Source organism: Fusarium poae, chromosome 2 (genome assembly GCF_019609905.1).
Source record: "Fusarium poae strain DAOMC 252244 chromosome 2, whole genome shotgun sequence".
Taxonomy (NCBI): Eukaryota; Fungi; Ascomycota; class Sordariomycetes; order Hypocreales; family Nectriaceae; genus Fusarium; species Fusarium poae.
Genome location: NC_058400.1, coordinates 7,664,160 through 7,677,910, shown reverse-complemented (window position 1 = coordinate 7,677,910; position 13,751 = coordinate 7,664,160). Strand labels below are relative to the sequence as shown.

General features: G+C 49.1%; 4 protein-coding genes across 4 annotated transcripts; 2 read left to right on the top strand and 2 right to left on the bottom strand.

Moving 5' to 3' along the window:
- Window positions 1–174: 174 nt before the first annotated feature.
- On the top strand, window positions 175–1,665 carry MRP3 (Component of pyruvate dehydrogenase complex, mitochondrial; the record flags this gene model as incomplete). The annotated part of the gene is made up of 2 exons (XM_044851096.1): window positions 175–492; window positions 613–1,665. The coding sequence occupies 2 exons, from the start codon at window positions 175–177 to the stop codon at window positions 1,663–1,665; spliced, it is 1,371 nt and encodes a 456-aa protein (XP_044709808.1).
- Window positions 1,666–2,382: 717 nt separating this feature from the next.
- Window positions 2,383–4,896, bottom strand: FPOAC1_006619 (uncharacterized protein; the record flags this gene model as incomplete). Its single annotated transcript, XM_044851095.1, has 2 exons — window positions 2,383–4,167; window positions 4,219–4,896. The coding sequence occupies 2 exons, from the start codon at window positions 4,894–4,896 to the stop codon at window positions 2,383–2,385; spliced, it is 2,463 nt and encodes an 820-aa protein (XP_044709807.1).
- Window positions 4,897–5,625: 729 nt separating this feature from the next.
- On the bottom strand, window positions 5,626–7,227 carry FPOAC1_006618 (uncharacterized protein; the record flags this gene model as incomplete). The annotated part of the gene is made up of 1 exon (XM_044851094.1): window positions 5,626–7,227. One exon carries the CDS (start codon window positions 7,225–7,227, stop codon window positions 5,626–5,628), a length of 1,602 nt encoding a protein of 533 aa, XP_044709806.1.
- A 760-nt stretch (window positions 7,228–7,987) lies between these two features.
- On the top strand, window positions 7,988–13,530 carry FPOAC1_006617 (uncharacterized protein; the record flags this gene model as incomplete). The annotated part of the gene is made up of 2 exons (XM_044851093.1): window positions 7,988–9,256; window positions 9,307–13,530. 2 exons carry the CDS (start codon window positions 7,988–7,990, stop codon window positions 13,528–13,530), a joined length of 5,493 nt encoding a protein of 1,830 aa, XP_044709805.1.
- Between the last annotated feature and the right edge of the window lie 221 nt (window positions 13,531–13,751).

Sequence of the window (13,751 nt, the reverse complement as noted above, 5' to 3'; positions counted from 1 at the left end):
TCACGTCACGTATCTGAATATCTCTTCTTTCAATTGCCAATCCGGCCGGTGAGTGCTTTTTCCAACAACCCCCCAAAATACCCCAAAAAGTGGCTCAATTCATATTCGCGCTGCCCCCATGTTCAACACCGACTAACATATCTATCAATCAGAAGGACCTCAATATCTTCCACAATGCTCAGCGCCGCTCTCCGAAGGCGTGTTCTCGCCCCTACCCACAGCGCTCTGCGAACCGGCTTCGCTGCCCACGTTGTGCGACACTATGCCTCTTTCCCTGAGCACCAGGTCATCAAGATGCCTGCTCTGTCTCCCACCATGCAGGCTGGCAACATTGGCGCCTGGCAGAAGAAGATCGGTGACTCTATCGCCCCCGGTGACGTCCTGGTCGAGATCGAAACCGACAAGGCCCAGATGGACTTCGAGTTCCAGGAGGAGGGTGTTATTGCCAAGATCCTGAAGGATGCTGGCGAGAAGGATATTCCTGTTGGCAGCGTAAGTCGTTGAATTTTTTGAATCCACTCAGGCAACCACTCGGGTCTCGGGGTATCTTGGTCCTACAACCGATACTGTTTGACGTCAATGTACAATGTTACTGACTTAGACTTTTTACAGCCCATTGCCGTTCTTGTTGAGGAGGGTACCGATGTCGCCGCTTTCGAGAAGTTCTCCGTTGAGGACGCTGGTGGTGATGCCGCTAAGCCCGCTGCCCCCAAGGAGGAGAAGTCTGAGTCCAAGTCTGAGTCCGCTTCCACCCCCGAGCCTTCCTCTGAGCCCCAGCAGTACGAGTCTCAGGGCCGTCTGCAGACTGCTCTCGACCGTGAGCCCAACATTGCCGCCCCCGCCAAGCGACTTGCCCGTGAGAAGGGTATCAACATCGATGGCATGAAGGGTACCGGCAAGAACGGACAGATCACTGAGGCCGATGTCAAGAAGGCTAGCAGCGCCCCCGCCGCCAGCGCCGCCAGTGGTGCTACCTACGAGGACATTCCCATCAGCGGCATGCGCAAGACCATTGCCAACCGTCTGGTCGAGTCCACCCAGACCAACCCTCACTTCTTCGTCACCAGCTCTCTCTCCGTCAGCAAGCTTCTTAAGCTCCGCCAGGCTCTCAACGCCTCTGCCGACGGCAAGTACAAGCTCTCCGTCAACGACTTCCTAATCAAGGCCATCGCTGTTGCCAGCCGAAAGGTTCCCCAGGTCAACTCCAGCTGGCGTGACGGTCACATCCGTCAGTTCAACAACGTTGACGTTTCCGTCGCTGTTTCCACCCCTACTGGCCTTATCACCCCTATCGTCACTGGTGTCGAGGGCCGTGGTCTTGAGGCTATCTCTACTCAGGTCAAGGCTCTTGCCAAGAAGGCTCGCGATGGCAAGCTCAAGCCTGAGGAGTACCAGGGCGGTACCATCTCCATCTCCAACATGGGCATGAACCCTGCTGTCGACCACTTCACTGCTGTCATCAACCCTCCCCAGGCTGCCATTCTCGCTGTTGGTACCACCAAGAAGGTTGCCATCCCCTCCGACAACGAGGCCGGCGTTGAGTTCGACGACCAGATTACCCTCACTGCCAGCTTCGATCACAAGGTCGTTGACGGTGCCGTCGGTGCTGAGTGGATCAAGGAGCTTAAGAAGGTTATCGAGAACCCTCTTGAGCTCCTTCTGTAAGTTAGAGGCTGAATAATTATTTACCTCTAAATTCAGAAACTATCGAGCGTCCTAAGGCCAGTCGAGCGAGGAAATGACTTTTTATAGAATAGGTGGGGATGATCTCTGAAGGACAGAAGAGATGCGGCAAGGAGTTTACTCAGGAGTTCGTGGGAATGCCTACGAGAGTGATCCTGGGTAGAGGCCGAGGCGACGAGCAGTTCATAGAGCTCCCATCGCTCGGTCACGTTGCAGCAAGTGCGGAAGATTTACGAGGCGGAAAAGCCCATGTACAATGACCATTGATTAATAATGTTATATCCTTTCGAACTTGGGGGGTGTTTTGGACAAAGAATCTATTACATATCCCCTCATTATATATTCGCTCCTCTCTGTGTTTTTGATCCCATCTATAAGTCTTCAACATAACAGTCACCTTTTGGTTCGAACAAACGGCTTGGTATTGAGCAGGCCTGTTTCAGTTGACAGCTTCACATCGGCTTGGTCTGAATATACACTGAGGCCAAACACAAGTAGGTATGGGTTCTTTATCGACAATATCGTGCCTCGGATTATCATGAAAACCAGGCGCAAGACGACATGAATTGGCACGTCTCAGCTTGAATCCGATACAAGTATACATACATATGCTACATAAAGATAACTGCTCGATATTTCTATATCATTTCATGAGGTGGGATTAGTCTTTATACTCATTATCATTGCCTGCGACACCCGCTAGAATTGTGTTTGTGACACAACTGATGGGTCAACAGATTCAAACTCTTGGGGCATGCTACCTCTAGCCCAATTGAATCCTCCCATTCCATCTAAACCCAAATCACCCATCACCATCCAGTCCAGCGGAATGTCCATGATGTCCTGCATAGCTTCGCCGTCAAGAAGCGGTACATCGATTTGTATCGCCTCCTCGTCTTCAGGGTCCACAACTGGTATGCCGTCACGTTCTGCAACCTGTTTCAACAGCTCATAGCTTTTGTTGCCTATACGTGCCCCAGCATCGATGACAGCCTGATCGGTGTCTTCCTGTGACAAACCCAACTCCATAGCATCGGCATGAGCCATGGAGGCACCAACGAAGCAATATCCCTTGACATTTGTTTCTCCTGCGAGTATTCTTCGCTCATACCATACCAGGGCGGCGTTGAGAACAGAGCGAAGTTCCCCATAGCCCATATTCGGAAGACCACCAAGACTATCTCGTTGTTCTTCGCACTTCTTGATAAACTCGAGTGACACAGAAAAGAGCGTTTGGATCGGTATCACACGAAAAGGCCCTGTGCCATTTGTGATAAGACGGTTGAGACTTGTCGCAGGGTCATTCGAACCGCCAGGGGGATAAGTTCCATAACGTGGTATTGAAAGGGTGCATAGCTGCGCGAGCTTGAGCGAAGAGTCAAGTGATACTTTACGAGAGTAGTAATACGTTGGGTCGTCCTTGGAGCGAGCTACCATGGGTTGATGAAGGGACAGAAAGCAACGATATGTAAACATTTGGACCAGAGCACTGTGGAATTGTGTGAAGATGATGCGCGGCTGGTGTCTTTGAGCTTGTGATAGAGCAGCAAGCGTCTCAGTAAGAGTGCGACATGCTTTCGTAAGTTCGGAGTTTAGGCGCAGGGTTTCGGTGTAGGAGTCTTTAGATCGAAACTCGTTGACATGCTTGATAATCACCAAGCGAAGTGCGTAGGACTTTTGAAGGGCAAGCTGAACTGACATGTCAGTTAAGGCCTCAGGATTGCCAGTTAATTGTCTTTCAGCATCTGGTTCATCAGATAGCTCAGAGTCGTTGAGGTTAGCTGGGAGCCGTGTGTCGTAGTGCTTCGAGGAGATCAACGGCGAGCCTCCAGAGTCGTAGGAAGTTTGCAGGTTGAGTTCGAGGATAGTTGCCCACAAACGTCGACGGATCTCAGAGCGGTATACAGACATGTTGGCAAGGTGTTTGGGATCCCGGTGTAGGCCCATATACATGGCCTGCCTAACTAGAAAACCCGCAGAGATCCAGGTGAGTTCTTGGCCCACTCCGCAACAGGCCTTTGCCAGGCTCAGCATACACATAATCTGAATACCAGCAATCGTCATCCTGCTCTTTTCCGGCGGTAACGTGAGCCAGATCTGAACCTCGTGGATCCATTGCATAGCAGTAGGTCGCAAGCTGAAGACATCGTCATGGATTGTTGCTCCGAGCGCCATGCAGGTCTGCATCTGCATGACAAACACTTGACTAGCAGCTTCGGGATTCTGCCAGTAACGCTCGTACTCGACCCAAAATGTAGGGCCGTGTAGGATACGGAAGACACCCTCGAACGTGGCGAAGTAGGCGTTAACAAGCTGGTCTGCAAGTCCACGCTTGGGAATTGTTTGACCCAGCTTATCTGTTGAGATAGGTTTCAGGCGATTTGATTTGATGGTACGACCTAAGGTTTTGCACTTGGAAAATATCATATGAGGTTCTTTGTTTCGTTCATTTGGAAACTTGAGCACATCGAGGACATTGGGAAACTGTATGCTCATGTTAGAGAAGAAGTTGAAGATGTGAAGCGGGCAACACACCATAATAGCGCCATTCATCCAGTGGCTCTGGCCGAAAAATCTCGTCTTGGAGACAGTACCCTTCATTGGGGCTGGTTCTTCCTCCTGGTCATCGCGTTGAATTAACACATCTTCTCCTGGTTGGGTGATGTGAAAAGACTCGGCAAGCTTCTGCTCGAGCTCCTTGACCCTAGCAGCCAACGCATCGACAGTCGATGATTCTGAGTTTGAACCTATCGTCGAGCTTGGGATGCTGGAAGAGTGTATTTTTGCAGAAGAATCCGACGGAGACTGTCTTCGGTTTGAGTCCACGACAGGGGCTGATCTCCCTGGCACATGTGAAGATGAGTCCACAACACCTTTCTTGCTTCGCGAAGCTGGAACATGTGTAGGGGCATAAGTACAAGGCGATATATTTGATTTGAAGCAATTCGAACAGGGCAAGTTTCTGTTGCATCGAATCTTTCGGCGCCGGCATTGCTCACATGCGAGGGCTGGTCTACGCCTCTTCTTCTCCGTCTTGGCGGCTGAAGACACGGCCATCGCAACCTCGGCAGTTGGAGTACCGGCCAGGAAATTGAGAGACTCGTCTGCCGGAGCTAATGTCCCTTCTTCTATTATGGTCTCCTGACTTACATCAAGCGGATCATTAAGAAAGAAGCTCGGAGTCGATATGATTGGGGGTGAGTTTCGAGACATGCTTGAAACCCCGAGAAAACAGCAAGTACACAAAATTGAAATCAGCGAGAAGAACGGTGAATTCGAATAGTAGTACACAGTCACACTCTAACTATGAGAGAAAGGAAGTTGCACGCATCTTGGTGAGTCTCTGAGACATGAACAATACGGTGGGGATGCAAAAGACCGAGCCAAAAGACCGAGAGTTTCTGTTAGTGATGAGATGGGACTAAACCCATAGGGGAAAGTATACCTGAGAATTGATTTCTTTAGCAGAAACATCTGATTTGTGCTTACTCTTGATTATCATTAGATCGAATTTTTCTCTCTCATTCTGCGTAGGCCATTGAGATGGGAATAATAAGCATTCGGTCTAGAGTTCGTCCGTCAATTACAACTCAGCTTTCCTCGCTTCAATTTGGCGAAGACCCTGAACTCCACAGGAAGCCAAGGGGTCTCAATGCCTACCCTATCATCTTTTTGCCTCCAACATTTATCAGATCGATATCACCGATTCAAGATATCTTAACATTATGAGACCTTGAGGTTGAGAGTGCAAGACATCCTGAGGGTATAGTAAAAGTTGACATTAAAGTTCTAGGGTATATAGATAGATGGCCCAAGAGTCTACTCTAAAATCACAGTAAACTGATGAATCTCCAGTTATACTTCAGCAACCAAAGTTTCTGTCCAGGAAATGTTTAGAGTTTTTCTCATGATAATTTTATTTACACTTTTTTACACAATTCGTCATTCATCATCAGCTTCATCGGCATCAGCGCCATCTCCTTCTTGCCATCCTTCCCTCGGCTTTGCTGCCTTGGCCAAGAGGTTCCTCGTAACTTCTAGACGCCATATTTGGGGCCCTAGTTCTTCATCATTGTTGCGATTCGCCTCCAGCCACGTCCGTATTTGTCCTCGGACTTCTTTATTGCTCGTCAGTGTTGTTAATTCCGCGGCCCAACCGTACATAAAGATAGACAGCTTCGAGCTCTTGAAGCCACTGCTCAACGCCACATCTTGGGCCACTTGGGGGAGCACGCCCTTGGCTATAGCAGCTGGTATAGCGTCCATATCCCACGGCTCGTCGATGACGGACACGGGAATCTGAACATTGGAGGGTAACGGGCGAACAGTGAGTTTCTGAAACCGCTCGCGAATGAGGTCAGAGGACAATTCTTGTGTACCAGTACCACTCCAGGGAATCAATAGCCTCCCGCGTTCGCGCTCAGACTCGGTTCCAACGGTTCGTAAAACATCATGAAAATGATCTGCAGCCTCCCGTGTGCATACGAGTTTACGGCCTGCCAAGACTGGATATAATACACGAGCCATGAGTCCACCTTGGTGCGCATTTTCTTCATCTATTTGAGCACGTGTTGTCCGTGACTGCCACGGTTGTGGTTCAAGATCTAGATGCGTCAAATCTGAGATAAGGTCGATGAGGATAGTGTGATCAAGATTGATTGTGGATGTGAGTGATGCCATTTCATCACCAATGAGGTTCTCAATGGCTATATCGAGCGGTGGACTGGGGGCAGTGACAAAATCGCTGTCTTGGTCTTCGATTATGACTTCGACAAGAGGATCGATGTGTTTTAATTGATGGAGAAGAATGTCCAGTTCTTCTTCGCCTCGACTAAGACTAGCAAGAATAAGGCGTATTCGAGGGAACCGATATTCGTGACGGTTCATTCTCGCAGCTGTCACTAGTCGTTGCACGTATTTTGCCAACGGCGTATCTTCCCACTCATCTCGATCGACTTGATCACCAAGTTCATGTTCACCCCAACCCCAGCCACAGTCGTTCATCTGACGAGCAAGTCGGTCGCGAGAGATGGCCTTGACGGTGATCCATTCTCGTCCTCCTTCAACGACATCGACTTCAACACGGCCCTGCTCTTTTAGGAGACGATGCATGTTGTGTTTGTCTTTTCCTGAAACCTGTCGTTTCTCAATTTCCTGTCTCCGTGCATCCTTTGTTGAGCCTTGGAATGATTGGTTAATGGCGATAAAGCCATGGCTTTTCTTGAGTCGGTTCCATTGGGCAATGCTTTGAGTTGTGAATGTGACACTGGCATCAAGCTTTCGTTCTCGAACTGTGAGTTGCTGAGCGTCATAGTTTGAGTCTGATGAAAATTCCTCGATGAGCTTGCATAATGCGCAGTTCTCGCGCTGTAGGGCTTTGAGGAAAGTTGGTAGTCCAGATGAGGATACAGGTTTCGACTTTGCTTCAAGACTTGAGGTAAAGTTCTGGATTTCATGAATACTGGTGATAAGAAGCGTCGAATGGCTCTTTGCCAGATCAAGTATCTTTGATCGGCGTAGAGCCGTTTCTGTGTCGTTTGACATGGTGCTTAATTAACTAGGGACAAGCATCTGAAATGTTGGAAAGCTTCCTTATGAAACTTGAGGGTGTAAAAATGATTCATCAAAAGACCTGGACTGAAGAGCCATGAACCGACTCGATAATTTCGTCTCTCTATCGACTAAATTTTGAGCCTCTTGTGGCTGATGAATAATGAAATATACAATTTTATTTCCCGTACTTGAACCTCGATTTCTGTAAAATGTAACCAACTGTCGGCAGGCACCAGTAGGTATGTATCTCACTTAGAGGACACTATTCCCCTTCTCGGCCCCTAATTGGCAGCTTACGAGGCAATCTGGGGCTAAGGGGTCCCGCAGTTAAAGTCAGAGCTGGACCTAGCCTCCACTGGTAACGCTGTCCACTTCGACTTCGTATCCCTGGTATTGATTGTACATGGACTAAATAGTGTATACTAGCTTTTTGAAAGCTGACGACAACATCACTAAGACGCGGGCTGTTTTTCTACTCTTTTTCTTTTCTGCTGGTTTGTGACCAACTTAGATACTCAGCATATTTGTGAGTCTATTTTTTATGCCTAAAGTTTGGTTTGCGTGCAGCGCCGAGACTTTTAAACTTACAGCGCACAGGTGAGCTCTAGCTCCCTCTCCCGCCGCATCCACGTCTCCTTTCTTTAATTGCCCTGCGGAAACGACGTAAATCTCACAACCTCCCTCCTTCGACCTCGACCCTCTCGATTATTCTCCCCTACCGAATGGCCACTGGCCTTTTCTGCGCTCCCCCATGAGCTCCCTAAAATTTGTAGTCTCCTCACTTGAGGCCATTGCCGCCTCCAAGGATGCGCAGCGCAACAAGCAGCTGGAGGAGACCACCACCAAGGCACTCGACGCCATCAAAGAACAGGACCAGCTTCCCGACCCCGAGATCGTTTTTGCTCCTCTGCAATTAGCCTCGCGCTCTACGAATGTGCAACTTACTACAACCGCACTCGATTGCATCGGGAAGCTCATTTCCTATTCATATTTCTCCGTACCAAGCAACCCTTCCGAAGGGACCGAAGAGGGTGCCGAGTCTGTCCCTCCCCTGATCGAGCGAGCCATCGACACTATCTGTAACTGTTTCCAAGGCGAAACGACTGCTGTTGAGATCCAACTTCAGATCGTCAAATCTTTGCTTGCAGCCGTCCTCAATGACAAGATCGTCGTCCATGGTGCTGGTCTTCTCAAGGCAGTGCGACAAGTATACAATGTCTTTTTACTGTCGCGGAGCACAGCCAACCAGCAGGTTGCTCAGGGTACCCTGACCCAGATGGTTGGTACTGTTTTTGAGCGAGTCAAGACGAGACTGCACATGAAGGAGGCCCGCCTCAACCTGGAACATCTCAAGAATGGCTCTAGCAACGTTACCTTCGACCACGCCGAATCGACCAATGGCGCCAACGATAGTGGTGACCGCGATGAGTCGCCAGCAGAGCCCTCCGAGGCTGCAGATACCTCGACCGAACCTGCCGAGAGCGGCGCGAAGCTCACATTGAAAGATCTTGAACATCGCAAGAGCTTCGACGACTCGAACCTGGGCGATGGACCTACCATGGTCACAAGGCTCAAGCCTGAACGAAAGGAGACTGGCACTCCAGCCTCTGACCAGGCGGGTCAAGATTCTGCCCATACAGAGGACGGCGATGTGCTGGACGCTGAGGATGAGGTTTACATCCGGGATGCCTACCTCGTCTTTCGATCTTTCTGCAACCTTTCAACCAAGGTCCTACCACCCGACCAACTGTACGACGTCCGCGGTCAGCCAATGCGCTCCAAGCTCATTTCTCTTCACCTTATTCACACCCTTCTTAACAATAACATTGCTGTTTTTACTTCTCCCTTTTGTACAATCAAGAATTCAAAAAGCGGCGAGCCTACAAGTTTTCTGCAGGCGATCAAGTTTTATCTTTGTCTAAGTATTACTCGTAATGGTGCTAGCTCAGTTGACCGAATTTTCAACGTGAGCAGCGAGATCTTTTGGTTGATGGTCAAGTACATGCGTGCTGATTTCAAGGTAAGTCGACTTTTGGTATGCAAACACTCATTTACTGACATTCTTGGCAGAAAGAGATTGAAGTCTTCTTGAATGAAATTTATCTGGCTCTTCTTGCACGGAGAACGGCGCCACTGTCGCAAAAAGTTCAGTTTATAACAATCCTCAACCGGTTATGCGCCGACCCCAAGGCCCTGGTTGAAATCTACCTTAATTACGACTGCGATCAGACTGTCGATAATATCTACCAAACAATCATCGAGGATTTGTCCAAGTTCTCGACGACCCCGCTCACAATTACAACAATTAACGAGCAAGTGTACGAAGAAATGCGGTTAAAGACCACCCCTGCGAGCGAATGGCAACTCAAGACAACCCTTCCGCCCCCTCTGACAGTAGCTCATATTGCTCCTCATCAAGATTCTGAGCCCGACTACCCCAAGGAATATGCGATCAAACGATTGTCCATTGAAGCGTTGGTTGAGACGTTGCGATCCATGGTCAACTGGTCGGCACCGATACGAGGTGATGCGGAGCCCACGCGCCCTGAAAACCAGGACATCAAGGGCTCTCTCGACATTCGGCCATCGATCGACCCTAGCATTAACGATAGCGTCTCTCGTGTGGAAACTCCTCTTCCTCCATCAACTCCTATTCTGGAAGACGACCCAGATCAGCTGGAGAAGGAGAAAATGAGAAAGACGGCGTTGATGAAGGGAATCAACCAATTCAACTTCAAACCGAAGAAGGGCATCCAGATGCTCATACGCGATGGTTTCATTCTAAGTGATAGCCCCAAGGATATTGCCGAGTTCCTGTTGAGGGAAGACAAGCTCGACAAGGCTCAGATTGGAGAGTACTTGGGTGAAGGAGAGCAGAAGTACATCGACATTATGCACGCATTTGTCGACACCATGGAGTTCGCCAAGCGGAGATTTGTCGATTCGTTGCGCCAGTTTCTTCAGTCTTTCCGCCTGCCTGGTGAAGCTCAAAAGATTGATCGATTCATGCTTAAATTCGCCGAGCGTTATGTTCTTGGAAACCCCAACGCATTCGCCAATGCCGACACTGCATACGTCCTAGCTTATTCGGTCATTCTACTCAACACTGATTTGCACAGCGTCAAGATCGCCAAGCGCATGAGCAAGGAGGAGTTCATCAAGAACAATCGTGGTATTAATGATAACGCCGATTTGCCCGATGAATACCTCCTCGGCATCTATGATGAAATTGCAGCTAATGAGATCGTTCTCAAGAGTGAACGAGATGCGGCAGCTGCAGCTGGTAATGCACCCGCTCAATCGACTGGCATTGCTGCTGGCCTTGGACAGGCCCTCTCCAACGTTGGCCGTGATTTGCAGCGCGAAGCCTACATGCAACAATCCGAGGAGATCGCTCTGCGCTCTGAACAGTTGTTCAAGGATCTCTTCAAGAGCCAAAGACGCAAAGCTGGCACAAAGTACATCCTTGCAACTTCCTTTAAGCACGTCAGCCCTATGTTCAACGTTACTTGGATGTCGATCTTTTCCACCCTTTCAAGTCAGATCCAGAAGTCTCATAATCTCGAAGTGAACAAGCTTTGCCTCGAGGGTATGAAGTTGGCCACACAAATCGCTTGTCTGTTTGATATGTCTACACCCAGGGAGGCATTTATGTCGGCTTTGAAGAACACGACAAACTTGAACAACCCTCAAGAAATGCTGGCCAAGAACATCGAAGCTCTGAAGGTCGTGCTTGAGTTGGGACAGACCGAGGGCAACGTTCTCCGCGAGTCGTGGAAAGACGTATTGATGTGCATTAGTCAACTCGACCGACTTCAACTTATCTCGGGTGGTGTTGACGAGAGTGCTGTGCCTGATGTATCGAAAGCTCGTTTCCTGCCTCCACAAAGGTCGGAAAGTACTGACTCCCGCTCATCATCCAAGAAGCCAACAAGGGCTCGAGCCGGAACTTCATCAAAGGGTTTCTCTACTGAGATTGCTCTTGAGAGTCGATCCGATGATGTGATTCGCAGTGTCGACCGCATTTTCACTAATACGGCAAACCTTACGGGTGAATCTATGGTTTACTTTGCTCGGGCACTAACAGAAGTCAGCTGGGACGAGATCAAGGTGTCTGGATCCAACGATATGCCCCGTACCTACAGCTTGCAGAAAATTGTCGAGATCAGCTACTACAACATGAATCGTGTTAGGTTCGAGTGGAGCAACATCTGGGAGGTCTTTGGCGAACACTTCAACCGAGTTGGATGTCACAACAACATGAACATTGTGTTCTTTGCGCTTGATTCACTGCGCCAACTGTCAATGCGATTTATGGAGATCGAAGAATTGGCTGGTTTCAAGTTCCAGAAGGACTTCCTAAAACCTTTCGAGCATGTGCTTGCGAACACACATAACGTTACTGTCAAAGACATGGTTCTTCGATGTCTGATACAAATGATTCAGGCTCGTGGCGATAACATCCGATCTGGCTGGAGGACTATGTTTGGTGTTTTCACAGTCGCTGCCCGCGAACCTCACGAAAGCATTGTTAATCTGGCTTACGAAAACGTCAACCAAGTATACAAGACCAAGTTTGGAGTGGTGATATCTCAAGGCGCGTTCACCGACTTGATTGTATGCTTGACAGAGTTCTCCAAGAACCTCAAGTTCCAGAAGAAGAGTCTGGCAGCTCTGGAGCTACTAAAGTCTCTGATTCCCACTATGCTCAAGACGCCTGAATGTCCCTTGTCGCAAAAGTACAACAACATTTCACCACCTGATGGCGCAACACAAACTTCCGAGAAAAAATCACGATCAAACACTTCGGTCGAGGAAGGCTACTGGTTCCCCGTCCTCTTTGCTTTCCATGATGTCCTCATGACCGGCGAAGATTTGGAAGTACGATCAAATGCCCTCGAGTATTTCTTCGAAACTCTGTTGAGGTATGGAGGTAGCTTCCCAGCCGAGTTTTGGGACATTCTATGGCGTCAACAACTGTACCCCATCTTTATGGTTTTGAGGTCTCGGCCAGAGATGAGCAACGTTCTCAATCATGAGGAGTTATCAGTGTGGCTATCAACCACTATGATCCAGGCGCTGCGAAATATGATCACGCTTTTCACGCATTATTTCGACGCCTTGGAGTACATGCTGGATAGATTCTTGGAGCTCTTAGCGCTCTGCATTTGCCAAGAAAACGATACCATTTCGCGAATCGGCAGCAACTGCTTGCAGCAACTGATCCTCAAGAATGTCACCAAGTTCCAACCAGAACATTGGAACAAGCTTGTTGGTGCTTTCTGCGAATTATTTGAGCGAACCACTGCATACCAGCTTTTTTCAGCAACTGCGATCAACAACACTGCCTCAATATCACCCCCTCCCAATGGCCTTGAGTTCTCTGCAGGCTCAACAGATGCTACACCCGTTGATGAGAAGTCTTTAAAGATTAATAACCCACAGTTGGATGATGATGACAGTGTTGTTGCTCCAGCTGATGATGATGATCGTCGAACACCAACCGGAGACGGCCCTCATGTCACGCTTGAAGAATTTAAACCATCGTCCAATCTCCAGCAACAGCCCGTTGTAGTAACGGCAGCTCGACGACGATTCTTCAACCGAATTATCTCTCGTTGCGTTTTGCAGCTACTGATGATTGAGACAGTCAACGAACTCTTCAGCAATGACACTGTCTACGCGCACATTCCCTCCCAGGAGCTCTTGCGTCTCATGTCATTACTCAAACGATCCTTCGTGTTTGCTCGTAAATTCAACGAGGACAAGGAATTGCGTATGAGGCTGTGGCGTGAGGGTTTCATGAAGCAGCCGCCTAACCTCCTAAAGCAGGAGAGTGGTTCAGCTGCGACTTACATCTCCATCCTTTTCCGTATGTTTGCTGACGACGCACCTGAACGGTTGTCGAGCCGGCCTGATGTCGAGGCTGCGCTGGTACCTCTGTGCAAGGACATCGTCTACGGTTATACCACTCTAGAAGAAGAAAGCCAGCATCGAAATATCGTTGCATGGCGCCCTGTCGTCGTCGATGTTCTGGAGGGTTACACTACTTTCCCGGAGGATGCTTTCAAGAAACATATCCCCGACTTTTACCCCCTTGCAGTCGAGCTTCTCACAAAAGACCTCACACCAGACCTGCGCGCTTCACTCTTGATAGTGTTGCGACGAGTTGGAGAGTTGGGACTGGGCATTGCAGGAATGACACATGTTAGACAACGGCAAGACAGCGTGGCTAGCCGTATGACGGCTGAGCCGATGGGCGATCGAGAGGCAGACGCGAGGAGAATGCTATAGGACGGACTTCCTCCGCGGTTGTTAACGGTGAAGAGAATCAGGGCGTTGGATGGAATCATAGAGAATGTCGATGTTCGTGACGCTGTTTTAAATACTCCAGGTTATCGCATGGAGCGATAGGTGGCCTGTGGGCATGTATTATGGGTTGAGTTGAGATGTGTCAATATATACAAGTTTATGCTTCACGAATCGTCATCTTGTGCTCGTCTCTTAATCTTTCA